The sequence below is a fragment of the Monocercomonoides exilis genome (assembly GCF_001643675.1).
Source record: "Monocercomonoides exilis strain PA203 chromosome Unknown scaffold21-1407046, whole genome shotgun sequence".
Classification (NCBI taxonomy): Eukaryota; Preaxostyla; order Oxymonadida; family Polymastigidae; genus Monocercomonoides; species Monocercomonoides exilis.
The window spans coordinates 590,715-607,268 of NW_027150566.1; the positions used below are offsets into that span (position 1 = coordinate 590,715).

General features: G+C 41.3%; 2 protein-coding genes across 2 annotated transcripts; one reads left to right on the forward strand and one right to left on the reverse strand.

Moving 5' to 3' along the window:
• Positions 1–18: 18 nt before the first annotated feature.
• On the forward strand, positions 19–2,256 carry MONOS_2589 (Cystathionine beta-lyase). Its single transcript, XM_067872516.1, has 6 exons — positions 19–124; positions 215–290; positions 364–885; positions 996–1,133; positions 1,317–1,462; positions 1,593–2,256. The coding sequence occupies exons 1-6, from the start codon at positions 26–28 to the stop codon at positions 1,977–1,979; spliced, it is 1,368 nt and encodes a 455-aa protein (XP_067727797.1). The 5' UTR covers positions 19–25; the 3' UTR covers positions 1,980–2,256.
• Positions 2,257–2,282: 26 nt separating this feature from the next.
• MONOS_2588 (putative Microtubule-binding calmodulin-regulated spectrin-associated) lies at positions 2,283–16,207 on the reverse strand (the record flags this gene model as incomplete). Its single annotated transcript, XM_067872515.1, has 2 exons — positions 2,283–16,117; positions 16,185–16,207. 2 exons carry the CDS (start codon positions 16,205–16,207, stop codon positions 2,698–2,700), a joined length of 13,443 nt encoding a protein of 4,480 aa, XP_067727798.1. The 3' UTR covers positions 2,283–2,697.
• Between the last annotated feature and the right edge of the window lie 347 nt (positions 16,208–16,554).

The following is a 16,554-nucleotide window of genomic DNA, read 5'->3' on the forward strand; positions in this document are numbered from 1 at the left end:
GATAAAACGATCAAGCATTCTGGAAATGTCACAGCAAATCCCCCTCGAATTTGTCGACAGAAGTGGCACAGATTGCGTGAAGTGGGACATACCGCACTCCCATCCTTCTCCCATGATGATGTGGGTATGCTCTTTGTTGTTGCTATTTTTCCGTCATTTGTTTCTTTTTGTGTTTTTTCAACCGAACTATTGACATTGTGGTGGTGTGAACCAGGTGGCGGACATGGAAATAGCTTCGCCTAAGCCTGTAGTTGATGCTATCGCAAAGCGAGCAGCTCACCATGCATATGGTTTGAAATGGTTTATTCTGTTAAATTTTTCATTTTTTCCTTTGTTTTTGTTTTCTTTGGGAATCGATAACAGGATACCCGGTGGCGCCGAAGGAAGTGAATAAGTGCATAAGACAGTGGGCAGCAAAGTGTTTCAACTGGGACATCAACACGGAGTGGATAAGCCATTCACCAGGCGTGTGCGGCTCGGTTGCAGCAAGCATCCAAGCCTTCACGCAGCCAGGAGACCGGATTGTGGTTCTATCGCCTATCTACTTTCCCCTGACCAACCTCCCAGAGGACAACGGGCGGGAAGCTGTGCGCAGCTCGTTGATATTTGACGATAAAACACGAAAGTGGAACATCAACTGGGATGACTTCGAGCGCAAAATATCGCTTCCCAGGGTGAAGATGTTCATTCTGTGCAACCCACACAACCCGACCGGGAGAATGTGGACGAGAGAAGAACTGACGAGGCTTGGGGAATTGTGTCTGAAGCATGAAGTTCTCATTGTTTCGGATGAGATTCATTGGGACTTTGCACTTCCGCGAGAAGGCTCCACGCCAATGCACGTTCCCATCGCATCTATTTCGCCTGAGCTGTCGAGAAATACCTGTACGCATCAATAGAAGCATTTTTTTTATTCGTATTTTTCATATTGTTATCTCTGTTCTATCTGTTTATTTGCTTGAATTGCTCATCTGTGATGTTTTGCTGCGCTTCAGTGACATTTTCTGCTCCGTCGAAGACCTTCAACATTCCATCGTTCCAGTTTTCTTTCTGCATTGCGTCGAATCCTCGGCTGAGAGAAGGCTTCAACGTGTTTCTGAGCAGAAATGCAGCATTTGCTGAGAATGTGTTTGGTATGTCTTTTGCTCATTATGATGAAGACGGCGAAATTATTATTTTTCTTTCTTTCTTTTTTCTTTTCTTCTTTCTTTTGAATATTTCTTCCATTTGATTTATGCTCAATTTGCTTGTGGGAATAATTGATTTTATCGATCTTATTTGTGCTTCAACTGAACAATCAAAAACGAATGTCTCAGCATTTCCTGCTGCCATTGCTGCTTACACGCACTGCTATCAGTGGGTGCGTGATTGTGATGCGCTGTTCAGGAAGCATTGCACAATGGTTTATGAGATGTTCTCGAAGGACAAGTTCAAAGGGCTGGTGGACGTTGTAGATCAAGAAGTGTGATGCTGTTACACATCCTTTTTTTTGTTCGTATTTTGTTTGTATTTTGTGATTTATTGGTTATCTTCTTTACTTTCTGTCTGTCTTTCTTTCATTTTTATTGGCTGGATGCTGTTTCTGATTCCAGGCAACATTCCTTCTGTTTATCAACATGAACAAGGCGATCAACTACTTCCACGAGAAAGCCATGGCAAAGGCTGGCGGGGCGACCGACGTGCTGCGTTTGTCGAACGACAAGGCGCTGTTTCCTCTTCCGCGAAACACACATCCTGTGACGGGTGCAGTTCTTGTGGATCCAGATGCTCCAGCTGCAGAGTTCAACAGGCGCACAGCTGGTGCGCTGAAGGAATTCATCTTCCAAAAGACGGGGGTGCTGTTCAACGAAGGCAGCCAGTTTGGGATTGACGGAGATGGATGGGTCAGGATGAATGTGGGAACGAAGACTGAGAACGTTGAAGAGACGCTGAAGCGGTTGGAATCTCTGTTTGACACGCTTTTTGCTGCCTATCCATAAAAAGGCACTTGAAAAGAATGAGAAATGCGGCTGGTGACAGAGATTTGTATCGCTTTATTGTAATAAATGCTGTTATTAAGTGGGAATGGTTCATTTTTGTGTTGATGATGTTCGCGATTCGGTGAATATGGTCTGGATTTTCTGTGCTGCGAATTCTTCTTCTTCATTACCAACATTCGCGTATTGTTTTGTTACCATTTTTATTCAGAGAAAATTACCTGTATTTATTTTTATTTTCACAACGGATTGTTAATCCAAAAAATGATAAATTTCAAAATTTCGCTTGAGTTGTTGCAATAACGAAAAATGTCAAGGAAAAAATAACATTAAAAAAGCGATAAAAAGAACTGAAACAGTAATTTTTACCAATTTTGAAGTTTGCATATTTCACCAAGAAATAAAAAAGTTGTGTAAAAATTGTAAATTGGCAAGTTCATCAATGAAAGCAAATAAATTAACATTCTCTTTTCGAAAGTGAACTGCCAACTCCATATTACAAAAATCAACATATTAATTTATAAAACATTGCTTTCAAAATAAGATAAATGCAAGCTCTTTTCTTTTAATTCCTCAATCGTTATATTGGACAAAAACAAATAAAAGAAATTTTTTTGTAATTGCATTTGATAAAACCAAAGAATATGCACCTTAAGCTCAGAATCAATAAAACAAAATATTTACTTTCCTATCTGTTGATAATTTTGTAACTTTCCTCAATTCAAAATACTCTTTTTGAGCGTTTTTTGAGAACAACCGCATCAATAGATGGAGTGAATGTGGTAACATGCAACTCATTAAAGCTTCTCGATCCGCTGTCAAACTTCATCCATTTATTAACATCTGCATTGGTCAAATATTCGCCAACAATTGACGAATCCCCAAAGATACGAATGATCTTAGCTTGTTCTGGGTCAACGATGAACAATCCACTGAATTTCATTCTCTCACTTTCAGTTGAAGCAACAATAAAATGTTCGCTTTCCTTTCTTTGGGAAATAACATCTAGCACTTCCTTTAGTTTTGTTGTATTTGCAGTTAAAAGAGATTGCTTCAGCATTTTCACCACAACTTGCTTGTTTGAAAATCTAGCTGTCTTCACAATTTCGCTTCTTTCTTTTTCCTCCATCGTTTGTGAATCAGGCTGTGGTTGAGCACTTGGCATGTGCAAATGCAAACGAGGATTGCTTGAAGAAGTTGATGATGATGATGATGATGATGATGATGATGATGAATTTGATGATGAAGAAGATGCTAACACTTGTGAATGCTTTTGCGAAGAGGAAGATTCAGGCCGCACAAAGCTACTGCGCCTACGAACAGATGAGGGCGCATCTGAATTACTCTTTGAAGCGCTTGTCTGAACAGAAGACTCTGATGAAAGTGACGGCGATGAAAAGGCTCTTGAAATTCTGGGCGATGACGGCCGGCTCGCGCGTTGAGACGAAGGATTTGAATCAGAGTGAACTATTTTTGGTTTCACAGCAGATGAAGCGGATGATGTTCTCTGAACTTTTGAACTACTTTCTCTTTGAGAAAACAGAATTGGTGGCTTTTTGAATTTTTTCGCTCCCTTTCCGAGCGTTATTTCAAATGAAATAGGCTGTTGTTCTTTATTCTCTTCATCATTCTTTATAAGTTCGTTCCTTTCATCAGATGATTTTCCTTCTTCTTCTTTTTCATTGCAAATCTTGAAATTTTCTTTTTCTCTGTCCATTTGTTCTTGTTCTTTGAATTCTTCAGATTTTATTGTTGGTTCAACTTCATTCTGAGAATCTTCAAAGTTGTCTTTCAACGAAGGAAAATATTTTTCCTCCATTTTTTCTTTTGAAACATTATCAAAATGACAAATCTCTTTCGGTGAAGAACGCTCTGTACTTGCTTTAACCGAAGAAAGAGGTTCTGAATCTTGAAAATGTGAAAGATCTGAACATTCTTCGCTGCTGCTTTTGCCTTCATCTGTTGAGCGAGGCCTCTTCTGTGGTATAACAAGTCTCATTTTCCTTTGCGAGTGTGGCCGAGAAAATGTTTGTTGTGGTGCTTCATCATGTGTTTCTGCTTGAGCAACTTGCAGCTGCAGTTTTTCGCCAATTTGTGCAGAAGCCTTATCTTCTTTTTCATGTTCTTCTTCCCCATCTTTTGTACCAATTTTGGAAGTATCGCTTTTGTGTTCGTGTTTGTCTTCTTCTGTTTCTTTCTTCAAAAGAGCAACTTTCGAAAGTGACATTCGGCGTTTTGGTTGGACAGGCCGAGATGCTGTTAATGAATTCCTTGTGGGGAAAGCAGAAGGCAAAGCAGAAGGCAAAACAGCTGACTCCTTGTGCAAAGGAGGAGAAAGTGATCCAGAAGGTGATATAAGTGATGAGCTGGCATTCTCTGGAAAGCAAATTGTCAGTGACTCGTTGAGATGAAGAATATAATTTCCCTTGTCTCCAGTAAGCTTATTTGATGCTGTTCCGACTCGTGTGGCTTTATGTTTGCTTTCTTCCTCTTTTTCTTCTTCCTTTACTTCTTTTTCGTTTGCATCAATTATGTCGTCACATTGTGTATACTTCTTATCTTCATGATGAATTTCTTTAAGAATTGCTGACAACTGAATCTGCTGCATAGTCAAGCCTGTTCCCTTTTGAAATTCCTGATCCATCTCTCTTTCCAATTCTCTTTCCATAACTTCTTCCATCTCTTTCGCTCTCTCTTCTTCTGTCTTTAATGTCACAAACTGATCATTGTCTTTTTCCAATTCTTCCAATTCATTTGTGTCCGTCTGAGTTTCAATGGACAGTTTTTGAGGAACTTGAGTATCTTCATTAGAAGTTGTATTTACACTTAATTGTGGTTCATTGCTTTCTCCTTCACTTTTTGTTGATTCCATCAAATTTCTATCTCCTCTTTTTTCTTTATTCTCTGATAGTTTAACATCCATTGAGCTTGTATTTCCTTTTGTTTCTTCCTCGTCTTTATTGACGCTCTGTCTCTTTTCAAATTCATTTGAAAGATCGTTTTTGTCCTTCGATATTTTTAGTGAGACTCGTAATTGTGATTGCGATTGCGATTGTGTGTTCTTCAGTAGAAGTGGTGGAACTTTACTGCGAGATGAATGCAATTCAGAGGTTGTTGTATTTGATAAAACAGGATTTTGTGATAATGCAAAGTCAGCTTGTTGATTTCGGTTGTTTCTCGTGACCGGCAGTGTGGATGATAAATTTGATAACGTCAATGAATCTCCCTTTCCAAGTCTTTGTTTCTCGTCTAAGCTCTCTTTTTCTATTTTCACTTTTTCCTTCTCTTTCTCTTTTGCTTGAATCGACAATGCAGATTTTTGAGAAGGCCCTCTCGAAAGAGCACGAGGCACAGACGGAACAGGCGCATTCAGATACGATGTTCCTTGCCCAAATGGAGGAATAACTGAAGAAGCTGATGACGACAACGCTAACGCATGATTGGACGATGAATGCACTGTGCTGTTTGCATGAGAAGAAATAAACGAATTAGTAGATTTGTCAACTGACGCTGAAAATGAACGATTTTCGTCATCTGAGCCAGATTGGTTTGAGGCTGAAGCTGCAGCGGCATCTGATTTGTTTCCATTAAGACTCCTTTCATGTGCGGAATAAGAACGATTCATGAAAGAAGATTGCTGCTGGCTTGATGCATCGCACGTGGATGCTTTTATTGCAGCTGCGGACGATGAAGGCTTTAAAGGAGGATGACGAACAGTTGGAGGCCGGGCAGTTGAAGGCAGAGACGCCAGAGACGAGAAAGAAGAGAGGAAAGGATAAGAGGTCGAGTAACGCAGCTGTGATAGAGGGTACAAATGGCTTGATGAGGATGAATTTATAAACGATGCTTGTTGATAAAAGTGAGAAGAATGGAAGTAAAGCGAGGAAATGGATGAAGCTACAGAGGTGACAACATTATCCGCCATGTCATAAAAAGGAGTGAAACGCTGTAACGAATTCATTTGTCTCGCAGAACCTTGCTGTCTGTGAAGTTGTTGGGCCATGATTTGCTTGGAAGAAATCAGGGATTTGTTAACTTTCTTTGGTCTGTTCAAATATGAGGTAGGAAAAGCTGGATAAGATGGAAGCACCAAACAAAGCAAAGAACGTAAAACTTTCAGAAAACGAGGGTTATTCAGAGGTGTTTTGTTTGCCAAAGAAGAGAATTCCGAGTATGAATCAAAAGAAGAAGGATGGTCATGAGGATAGCAAATATCAGGCAGAGTTGAATATGAAGAATGTGTTGAAGAATCAGGAGTTGAGTCAACGCTAACATCGGACTCGTTTTCCTCTTTTGTCGCATTTGCAATATTTCGCTTTGTGGCTTTTCTACTTTGAAGAGCTGAATCACCGCGAGAAAACGGATGCTGCTGAAATTGTATGGGCAAAGCAGCATTTGTCTGTGTTTGTATTCTGGGAGTTCTCAATATCTGCTCTCTTGTTGTTATATCTCGTGATTTATTCGGATGATAATCGGTCGGCTGAGGATTCAAAACAGAAGGCGGAAGAGCCAAATGCGTTGAAGGTGAATGAGTGTTGCTCAAATGAAGGGGCAAATGCACTGTTGATGCAAGTGAAGTTTTTGTATCATCCGAATGTGCTGTCACTTTTGGTGTTGTTAATCGAGATGAAGTCTGAGAAAGTGACTTGGCGTTTTCTGATTTCTGATCTCTCTTTGAAATTATTCTCGTTTTAGAAGCAGGTCTTGCTTTGCTTTCCTCTTCCTTTTCGGCGTTTTCCTTGTATTTCCACAGCATTTCTTCTCTCTCCCTCATCTTCCCCACATCCAGCGTATCTGCCTGGTAAGCTGCTATCCACACATCAGCATTGACAGCTGCTGACGACCAGCCTCTTGCACTCATCTCGAGATCATCGTCATGCGGCCAGTGAATCGGATATATGACAATTGGTGAGTGCAAAGAAGGATTCATAGAAGTGAAAGGCAAAGAAGAAGAAGAAGAGGAGGAGGAGGAGGAAAATGATGAGCTTGAAGCAGCTGTCTGAAGAATACGAATTCGAGAGGGTGAATAAAATGAAGGTTGCGGATGAATAGAAGAGGTTGAAGCTGAAGATGTTGGCAAAGTGTTTTCCTGAACAACTGGCGAAGACGAAGCAGATTGCTTTGTTTTCTCTGCTCTGCTGGTGCGTTCTGGCGTTGAAACAGTGTTCAGCACAGCCAAAGAGACAGCAGAGTCAAGCTCGCTCTGAAACTGGCTCTGTTGAGACGACTTCTGCAGCTGGCGATGGCGAATGCTCTTTCTTCCTTCTTTGGCGTCTTTGTCTGTTTGAGGCACAAAATATGCAGTGATTGGCAGGGCAGTGGGCAGAAGCAGTGGGTTGAACTGTTTGAATGCTAAGAGTGCAAGTGATTGCTCGACTGGCTGAGACATTAAGAACTCCTTGCTGAATATGGCTGACTGATTATTGGAATGAGGAATGATGAAAGCGGAGGAGGAAGAAGAGCCCATAAATTGCGGAGAAGAAAGAGGAGCAGGAGGAGGAGGAGGAGGAAACGAGGACAGGGACGAGGAGGATGCATATATCAACGGCTCTGGAATTTGACTGGCTGATCCTCCACGCGACAGACATTGCCTGCTCCTCTGCTTGAACTCAGGGACGATCTGCTTCAACAGAGTGAGGAACGACTTTCTCTGCAGCACCACATTCTCCTGTGCTTCTTCGTCATTGATGAAGGAATGGTCAGGTGGTGCAAAAGAGGCCAAAGAAGCCAGCGAGGTGTAAACTGGGTTCAGAAACACAGACGACGAATGAGACATCAGCGAAATAGAGGCAAGCGAGACATTTGTGGAGCTCTGTGTGGAGTGAGGGAGTGAATAGACTGGTGGAATGGGGAAAGATGTCTGCAGGGAAACGGTGGAAGAAGGGTATGTCAGAGAAGTCTTGGCTCTGAAACTTAAAGGAGGATTCTGATTTTCAATTAGATTGACACCCATCAGCTTCTTTGCCCCTTCAACTTCTGCTCCTTCTTCTTCTTTGTCCACTTCTTTCTCGTTTCGTGCGGTTGGAATGTCTTCGAAATTCTCTATGTCTGCAACAACTGACTTTGAAAACTCTGTTTCTTTCTTCGTTTCTGGATCAGAATCTGTGTCAGACTCAAGCATCTTTGCGTTCTCGTTGAATTTCTCATTCTCTTTGGCTTCTTCGTCCGCCCTTTCTCCCTCTCTTTCGTCTGCTTCCATCATCTCGTCAATCATCTTCTTCATTCCTGTGTCAAAATACAGCGATTTTCTCAATGCCACAGCTGACTGCACAAGATAGCTCTCCCATTTCTCTCTCTCTTTTCCTTTTCTCCTTCCTTTCAAGTTTATCACAAATCCATTGCTGTCAAAATATGTGTCTTGGAACTCACTCTCAAGTTTCTTGACTTTCAATCTCGCTTCTTTCTCCTCTTCTGTCAGCAGCTTCCTTTCTTTTGCTTTCTTTCTCTCTTTTCTCTTCTTCTGCCGCATCTGCCGGTGAACTGTGTGTTTTTCTTCTCTTTGACGGCATTTTTCTTGTCTCATGAAGTATTTGAGAATATCTTTAGAGATGGCTGGTTGATTGTTATCTGGTGAAGAATCAGTTGAAGAAGCAGGTGTCGGGTGGTGCTGTTGATTACTTCGGTTCTTATGACTTTCAACAGATTTTCTGTTATTTTCTTGTGAAAGATGTTCCAAGTTCGCATCTTTTCCGCTGCTTGTTCGAGGTTTTGCCTCCTTTTGTGTTTGTTTAGAGAACTCTGAATTGCTCTGTTTTGTGGAAATAAATGCAGAAGAGGAAGAGGAAGAGGAAGAAGAGTTTGCTGCATTTTGGTTCAGTCTAATCGTGGACAAATCCAACTTTGGCAGCATCAGCTTCGAAGACGGCACAACTCCGCACTCAGATGCAGATGCAGACGCCATTAGCTTTCGAGAAGCAGACAAAGCACTCGAGACATTGGAGTGCTGCTGATACGCCTCGTCTTCCTCAGCAGAAAGAGGCCTGAGCGGAATGCGGTGCTTCATCGGCGCCCGATACAGAGGCGCTTCTTCCAAATCGTTCTCAGACAGCTCAGAAAGAGGAATGCTGTGTTTGTGGTGGCGGTGCCTGTGGCTGTGATGACGATGATATTCTATCTCTTCTGCTTCGTTTGATTTTGAAATTGATTTTTCTTTTTCTTTTTCTTTTTCTTTGATTGACTTTCTCTCTTCGCTTGCACTGTCCATTCGTGCGCTGTTCCCTCTCTGCCTGCCAAATCTCGCCTCTTTCAGATGATGCTCTTTCCCAGTCATCTGCAACGAAGCAACATTGAATGCTTGTCTCTCTGTGTGCGGCTCTGATTTCCTGTCTGTTGGCTGAGGCTGAAGATATTCACTGAATTCTCCGTCTCGTTTATATTCTTCTAATTTGTCATTGTCTAATTCTTCCTTCTCTTCTGCTTCCTGTTCTAATTTTTTTGCTATTTTCAATTTCTCTCGTTCTGTTTCCAGCACTTCTGGTTCATCGTTATCCTGTCCTTCGTTTCTATCTTCTCCATTTTCTCCTTCACTTTCATCTTCTTCTCCTTCTTTTCTGTCTGAACGTGCCTCGTCAGATGACTCGGGAGAGTTTTGGTAAAAGGGAGACGGGTGAGGCGACGGAGGAACAGAAGGAGACTGTGAATAAGACAATTGTGATTGCTCTTCAGAATTATTTAAGTTTTCATTCGATAAGAAAGTGCGATAAGAAGAACGGGAAGTATAAGAAGATGAAGAAGAGCCAGAATAGGAAGAAGAAAAGGAAGAAGAAGAAGAAGAAGATAAAGATGAGGAGGAAGAACGAGAAGAAAAATCAGAAGTTGATGAAAAAGAGTATGTTGAAGACGAATATGATGATAGCTCATCAGATTCATCTTCAGCTGCATTTTCATTCCTTCTGTTTTTGTTTTTTGTGCTGTCGCATTCTGAATCAGTTGTGTCGTATTCGTTCCAACTCGAATCATCATCCAGCCAATCGGCATCTTCCATAAAATCGTTATCTTCTCCTTCTCCTTCTCCTTCATCATCTTCAGGGGAATTGAAACCTGGTTTATTGAATGCACTGTTTTTATTATAGTTCATCTCAAATTTATCATTAGCATTATGATTATCATCTTCTTCTTCTCCACATCCTCCTTCTCTCTGTTGTCTGTGAAATATGTCTGCGCTCTTTCTCCCTCCTCTTTTTTCCAGCAGTTCGCCATTTGCAAACGCATCTTCTTCTTCTCTCACATCATCTGCAAACAATCTTCTCTTCACATTTCTTCTGTTCCGCTCTGGAAAAAGCATCTCTTCCTCTTCTTCGTCGCTGCCATTGCAAAATGCGATTGTATTTTGCCTTTGGCTCTCGCTCTGCTTCCTCCACAGGTCTCTGTACGTCTTCCTCTCCATCTTCTTTTCCTCTTTCTCAGCTTTTGAAACAATCTGATCCGAATTCGCTTCTTCCTTCCAGTCGGATCCAGCGCCGATTGCATCGAAGATTTCGAGCTTCCGAATTTGAGGGGAAGAAAGAGACTGGAGAAGAGGAGGAAGAGAAGGAACGGGAAAGAAGTTGCTGTTTGGGCGAAGGAAAAACTGCGAGGAAGATGAAGACACAGAAGAAGAGCTTGTTGAAAACTGCTCCTGTGAATAATCAGTCATTTTTGGTGCATTTGTGTTTTTATTATTTTCTATGTTGGAGTTGTCCAACCCAGTTTTTTGATCTTCATCTTCTCTTTTTCCTTCTCCATCTCTGTTCATTGCACCAGCTGCGATGTTGAAGTCGAGTTTTGTGTGGATGTCGTATCTGATTGGGTGATATCTGTAGTCGTGTCGAGAAGCAGGAGAAGAAAGAGGAAATGAACGGCGAATTGTCGACAGCTTAACTTTCATGTTGTCGTTCAGATTTGGCAGAAGAGACGATGGAGAGAAGAGAAAGTGTTGAGAAGGAGGAGATGACGAAGAAGACGATGATGATAATGGAGAAGATGAAGAACAAGAAGGAGAATGGGTAACTTTTGAAATTGTGTTTGTTTTCGCTTGTGCTTCTGTTGATTGAGTGCGAAAAGGAAAGCCTGCAGCAGACGGAGGCAACGAAACTATAGTGAATTTCTCATCTGAATCAAAAGAAGGCGATTGAATGGAACTTTCCTTTTCTGTTTCTGTTCTGCTGTTATCAGCTGTCTTCTTCCAATTGTATCGTTCTGCTGAAATCTGCAGCTTATCATTTTTTTCTTGTTCAGCTGACTGAAACTCGTCTCCCAATGAAAAAGACTGTTCTGAACGCAGTTTCTCTCTGCTGCTCATTGCCCGTTCATCATCCAGCTGCTCTGTGATGCCTGGGATAATCGCATCGCTGTCAGAAATGACTGATGCTTCAGCCATCAAATCATTCAGAAGAGAATTTCGATCAGCAGACAGAAATTCATCTCCACTTTCTTCTTTGCTTCCAGCACTGCTTTTGCGTGGTCTATTGTTCTGGTTGTCTTCTTTGTTTTCATTATTATTCTCATAATTGCTATTGTTAGTATTATTGTTGTTATTGTTATTGTTGTTAATGTGGATATTTGCGTTATTCTCCCCTTCCCCAAATTCCATGTCCTTTCGAAAACAAGGCAGAGATTCTGTGCTCAAAGCCACTTTGCGCGAAGGAGTCGACGGATACGCAAATAGAAATGAATTGCTCTGTGTGCCAGATTCACAAAAATGACGAAGAAAAGGTGAGTTCTGTGAAAGATGAGCTTTAAATGAACTGTTAGCTCTGCTTTTGGATTCAGAAGCAGGTGATGCCAAAGCCAATGATTGAGGTGCTGTGTTGGAGAGACAGTCTGAATAAATCGTCGAAAGAAGAGTATCATTCCCAAAGTGAATCTGCTGTTTTTGCGATTTTTGTTGCTTTGCGTGAAATTCTTCATTTGCACCATTTTTCTCTTTTTCTTCTGTTTTTTTCATTGAAATGAGTTTGCGAAGACCCATTTCATCGACAGAAACAAGTGAAAAATGAGAGCTATTGTTATATTCATCATCAGCAGTGGCAACCTCTTCATCTGTCTTTCTCCTCTTTCTTTTTGGAAAATCCTTCTCATTTTCTCTTCTTGAACGATACAGATGATCGTGAATTGAATCTTCTTCATTCAAATTATTCTGTTCCTGCTGCAAAGTATAACTCGAATTTTGTGCATTTCTTCCGCCAATGAAAAGCCTGCGCAGAAAAGGCAGAAAAGGCGGAGGGCGTGGAGGGACAGCCTCATAAATTGGATTTTGAACTTCATTCTTTGTATTCTTATTGGCATTCTGATTCTGTTTAGACTGATTCTTCATCTGAGAATGACGATGTTTGTGAGCATCTCCTTCATTCCGCTTCTGACTTGCTGTGTTTTCAGTCTGACTTGGCGAGATTGTGATTGACAGCTCTTCAAACGTCACAGGCGGCTGCTGTGCGCGAAGCAGTGGATAAGGAATAAGATCGACAAACTCAGCTAAGATGTGCCCGAGACGAGGATAGGAAAGAAAATCGTTTGAGGAGAAAGAAGAAGTCTCTGTGCGAAGATGAGGAGAAGAAAGAGGAAACAAAAAGGAAGCAGAAGAAGCGCTGGAAGAGCTAACCAAAGACAAAGGCTCAGAGGGAGGTCGTTTGGAAGATATGAAATCTGAGTCATTTGAAGAAGTGGTTGTATTGGTAGCAGTTTTGATATTTGGAACATCATTTGAAGAAAGATCGAGTAAAAATGAATCAGAATTTGAAGATGATGATGAAGATGATGAAGATGATGAAGATGATGTTGATGAAGATGAATGAAGCATGGGCTGATTGCGATGTTCGAGATGAGGCATTTTTCTGGTTTGGCCTGATGCAGTTGACAATTTTTGAGTATCTTCCAATTTGGCAGAAGAATGAGAGCGAAGAGTATTTGACAGAACAGGCTGACTGGCTGGTCTGTTGTGAACAGGCAAGGTTTGAGAGAGATGTGGCTTATGAGAGAATTCTTCTGTTTTTGTTATTGGTTTTTTGGACGTCTTTTCTTTATCAAGAGAGAAGGTACGCGATGAGGAAGAAGAAGAGGAAGAAGAAGAAGAAGAAGAAGAAGAAGAAGACGATACAAAAGCAGATTCTTCTTCCTCCTCTTCCTTAATTCTGGTGATTGCTGATGTTAAATAGCGTTTCTTTTGAGAAGCTGCCAATGAAGAATCAGAAGAGGCATCATCATCATCATCATCGAAATGCTCCAAAGAAGACAAATCATCTTCGTTTTTCTCATAATTTTTGGCTTTATCATTTTCATCTCGTTCTTTCTCTGTTTTCATTTCTTCCTCTTTTCTCATCTCCTTGTCTGACCCTTCCAATATCTTTTGTGTTATCACGTCTTTACCAATATTTGCAGTTACTCCTTTCCCTTTTTGTTCAGCTTGCTTTTGTTCCATTTTCAACAAAGCAGCTTTTTGAATGTCTGCTTTCTTTCTCACTTTTTCTGCAGCGTCTTCGTCTCCAATCATTTTCAAATAGCCGACCATTCCTACTGCTCCTTTGTCTTCTTCTTTTAATTTCTCCGAAATCTCATTTTGAACTGATATTTCTCCGTTGGCAATATTCTGTCTCTGGCGGAATGCTGGTGAGCCTGAACGAGCAGAAGAAGGAGACTGCAGGGAAGGTGATAACAGAGAAGGAGATAAAGAAGAATCATTCGAAGAAGAAGAAGATGATGATGATGATGATGATGATGAAGCATGAGACGAGATAAGCTGTCTTACCAACGCAGCTGCAGTTGATGCTCCTGCGACCAATGATGCAGAGTTCGGTGTTGTTTCATTCGAACCCGGTGGTGACTTCACATGTTCATCATTGAATTCTCCAATGAGCGACAATTCGTGTGCTTCTCTTGTATTATCTTTGACTTCATCAAATGTAATTACTTCACTCTGAAACTGTCGCTGGGATAACTCTAATTCTCCTTCATTTCTTTCTTTCCCTTCTTTCCCTTCTTCCCGTAGCTCTGAAACCAACACAGATGGCGAAGTCGAACGAGCAGCTTTATCTTTATTTCCAATTGGCTTCTCTTTCATTCCTTTTCTCTCTTTGTGCGTCTCACTCAGCCGCCGAGTAAACCGAATAGGAGCATCTTCTCTGCCAGCAATGTGCTTTGTCGTCTTTGCAGCAGTCGAAAACGCTCCGCCTTTGAAACCAGTCTGAGGCATCTGCGAAGCAGCCGTGCTGGAGGAAGAAGAGGAATTTAAAGAAGAAGAAGAGGAGGAAGAGGAAGAGGAGGAGGATGAAGTAGAAGATGATGATGATCCAAAGATGATGGAAGAAGAGAGTGTGTGTTGTGGCGGTTGAACGAGCCGCCGTGGTACAGAAAGCGGGTTTGTTTGCGAAGGCGCAAGCAGATAGATAGGAACAGTACTATACAAATGCTCGTCTCTTGCATGAAATCCTTCTTCTCCTCTCTTTCTTTCTTCTTCTCCTTCCTCTTCCTCTTTGCCTTCTTCCTCTTTTTCTTTTGGCTTCCCATCGAGCAAGTGATTACCTGTTTTCTCCTTTTTCCCTGTTTCTCTGTTCCCTCTTTCCTTTCCTTGTGTCTCGTCTGCCATTTCCTTCAGCACTCGTCCAAAGGCAATCGGCATAGTTCTGCTGAGCCGCAGCGATTCTCCCAATTCGTCCCGCTTCTTCTTTGCAGAGGCAAGTCGGAGTGTTTTTATTGACAGGACAGATGGATCGAGCGAAGGGATGGGAATGGCTATGTGGGAATGAGAAGGTTTGGCACGTGGGGATGGGGAATGAGATGAGGAAGAGGAGGAGGAAGAAGAAGTTGATGATGATGATGATTGCGAAGTGGATGATGGTGGTACTGAAGTGGAAGATGATGATGAAGAGGAAAAGGAAGAAGAAGAAGATGATGATGAAAGTGGTTGTGGGGGTGAAGCAGCAAGTGAAGATGAAGTGTCCGATTGAGATTGAATTGTTTTTGAATGAGTTGAATGGAGTGAATGAGATGGAGTGTGATGATGTGAAGTGGATTGAGGTGATGTCTGTTTGGATTTTGATGTATGTGAACGTGAAGCGAAAGACAAAGAAGAGGAAGAAGCTTGAGAAGAGGTAGAAGAAGAAGAAGCAGAAGCAGAAGATGTTGAAGCTAGTCTTTGAGAAGACGAAGATGTAGCGATCAGAAATGGATTATCGACTGTATTTCTTCTCTGTGGTTGCAAAGGCAGTTCAGAACGATTGGCAGAAAATGCTGAAAGTTCATCCATGTTCTGCTCTGATGCTGCTTTTTCCTGAATTTTCTGTTTTTCGCTCCGTTGAGAAACAAACTCGGCTGTTGAGTCGAGAAATCTTTGGAGTTTTGTGTGTTCGTCCAAATGTGACCTTTCAACTGTCTTTGAATTAGTAGCGTTTGCATAGTTGAGCTTCTTTTGACTGTCGTTTTGCTCTTCCAAGTCTATTTCATCAAACTTGTCTTTCTCTTCTTTCTTTTCTTTCCATTTTTCGTTTTCTTTCTCTTTTTCTTTACGTTTTTCGCGAAGCTGCTCCATTTTTTTGGCTGTGCTTGTGTCTTTTTGAGGGAGTGTCTGAGGTCTGATGCTTCGGGCAGACAAAAGAGAACCCAACTCTGGTTTGTTTTCGTCTTTTGTGGCATCGTCTTTTCCTGGCGGCAGCTCGTTTTGCGCTCCAAGCGCCTGCAAGTCCACTTTCTGAAACGGTGAGTGCCCTGTGTATGGCTGTGACGCTGCACGGCTCAAGGCTCTGGATTGTGGCGGTGTTAGAAGCACGGATATGGGTTGCTTTGCGGGTGAAACTGTAAAGCGAGCAGATAAAAGCGAAGGAGCTGCGACGTCCACCATCCCCAAAGCAGAATTACTTCGATATGAAACAATTCTTGCTGAGATGTCGGCTCGCTCATCGCTTCTAACCTGAGGTGAAAGGGATCTTGTAGAACGATCAGATGAAGATGATGCGCCCCACAGTTTTTCATGATGCAAGGAAGGCTTCCGATCAAGGTAGGCGTCTCTAGGTGGTAAGTGAATATTTGTTTCTTGTTTTCTTTCCACAATTATTTGCGGAGAAGCCAGATTTTCTGTGATTGAATTTTGATGTGAAAGCTGATGAGTGGTCGATTTAATTTCGTTGGCAATTGTTTTTTGGTCAATGAAATGCTGTTCATCTTCATTTTTTCTGTTTTATATATATTCATTAGTCATTGAAATTACATTTACAATGTGAATTATTGTTTGTGGCAAACCTTAAAAAAGATATTTTCTTCATTGAAATCGGAATTGAACTTTTTGAAGTCTGGACCTCTGAATCTGGAACTTCATTTTTTTGAGTCTTTTTTGAAAAATTGCCATTTAACTGATTGGTATGTGGCAAAACAGATGAAATATGAGAAAAAGCATTGATTGTCTTTTTATTTGAAATTTTTGCCTTTTTTTCTAATAAAGCAATTTCTTCTCGTTGTTTTTTGATCGCTTCTCTCAATTCCTTTCTCTTTGTTTCAGAATCTGACATATTTTTTTGAGATCGATTAGATCCATGTGGCGTAATTTAAAATGCTCTTCAGTTTAAAGCACATTTTACAAGCTATATTGTTGTTTCTGAATGCTCTAGCAATT

Excerpts from the sequence above, each read along its gene's own strand:
- MONOS_2589 (XM_067872516.1), top strand. The coding sequence starts at position 26 with ATGTCACAGCAAATCCCCCTCGAATTTGTCGACAGAAGTGGCACAGAT. Across the intron at positions 291-363 it reads AGCAGCTCACCATGCATATG|GATACCCGGTGGCGCCGAAG; the intron begins GTTTGAAATGGT and ends AATCGATAACAG. Across the intron at positions 1,463-1,592 it reads TGGACGTTGTAGATCAAGAA|GCAACATTCCTTCTGTTTAT; the intron begins GTGTGATGCTGT and ends TTCTGATTCCAG.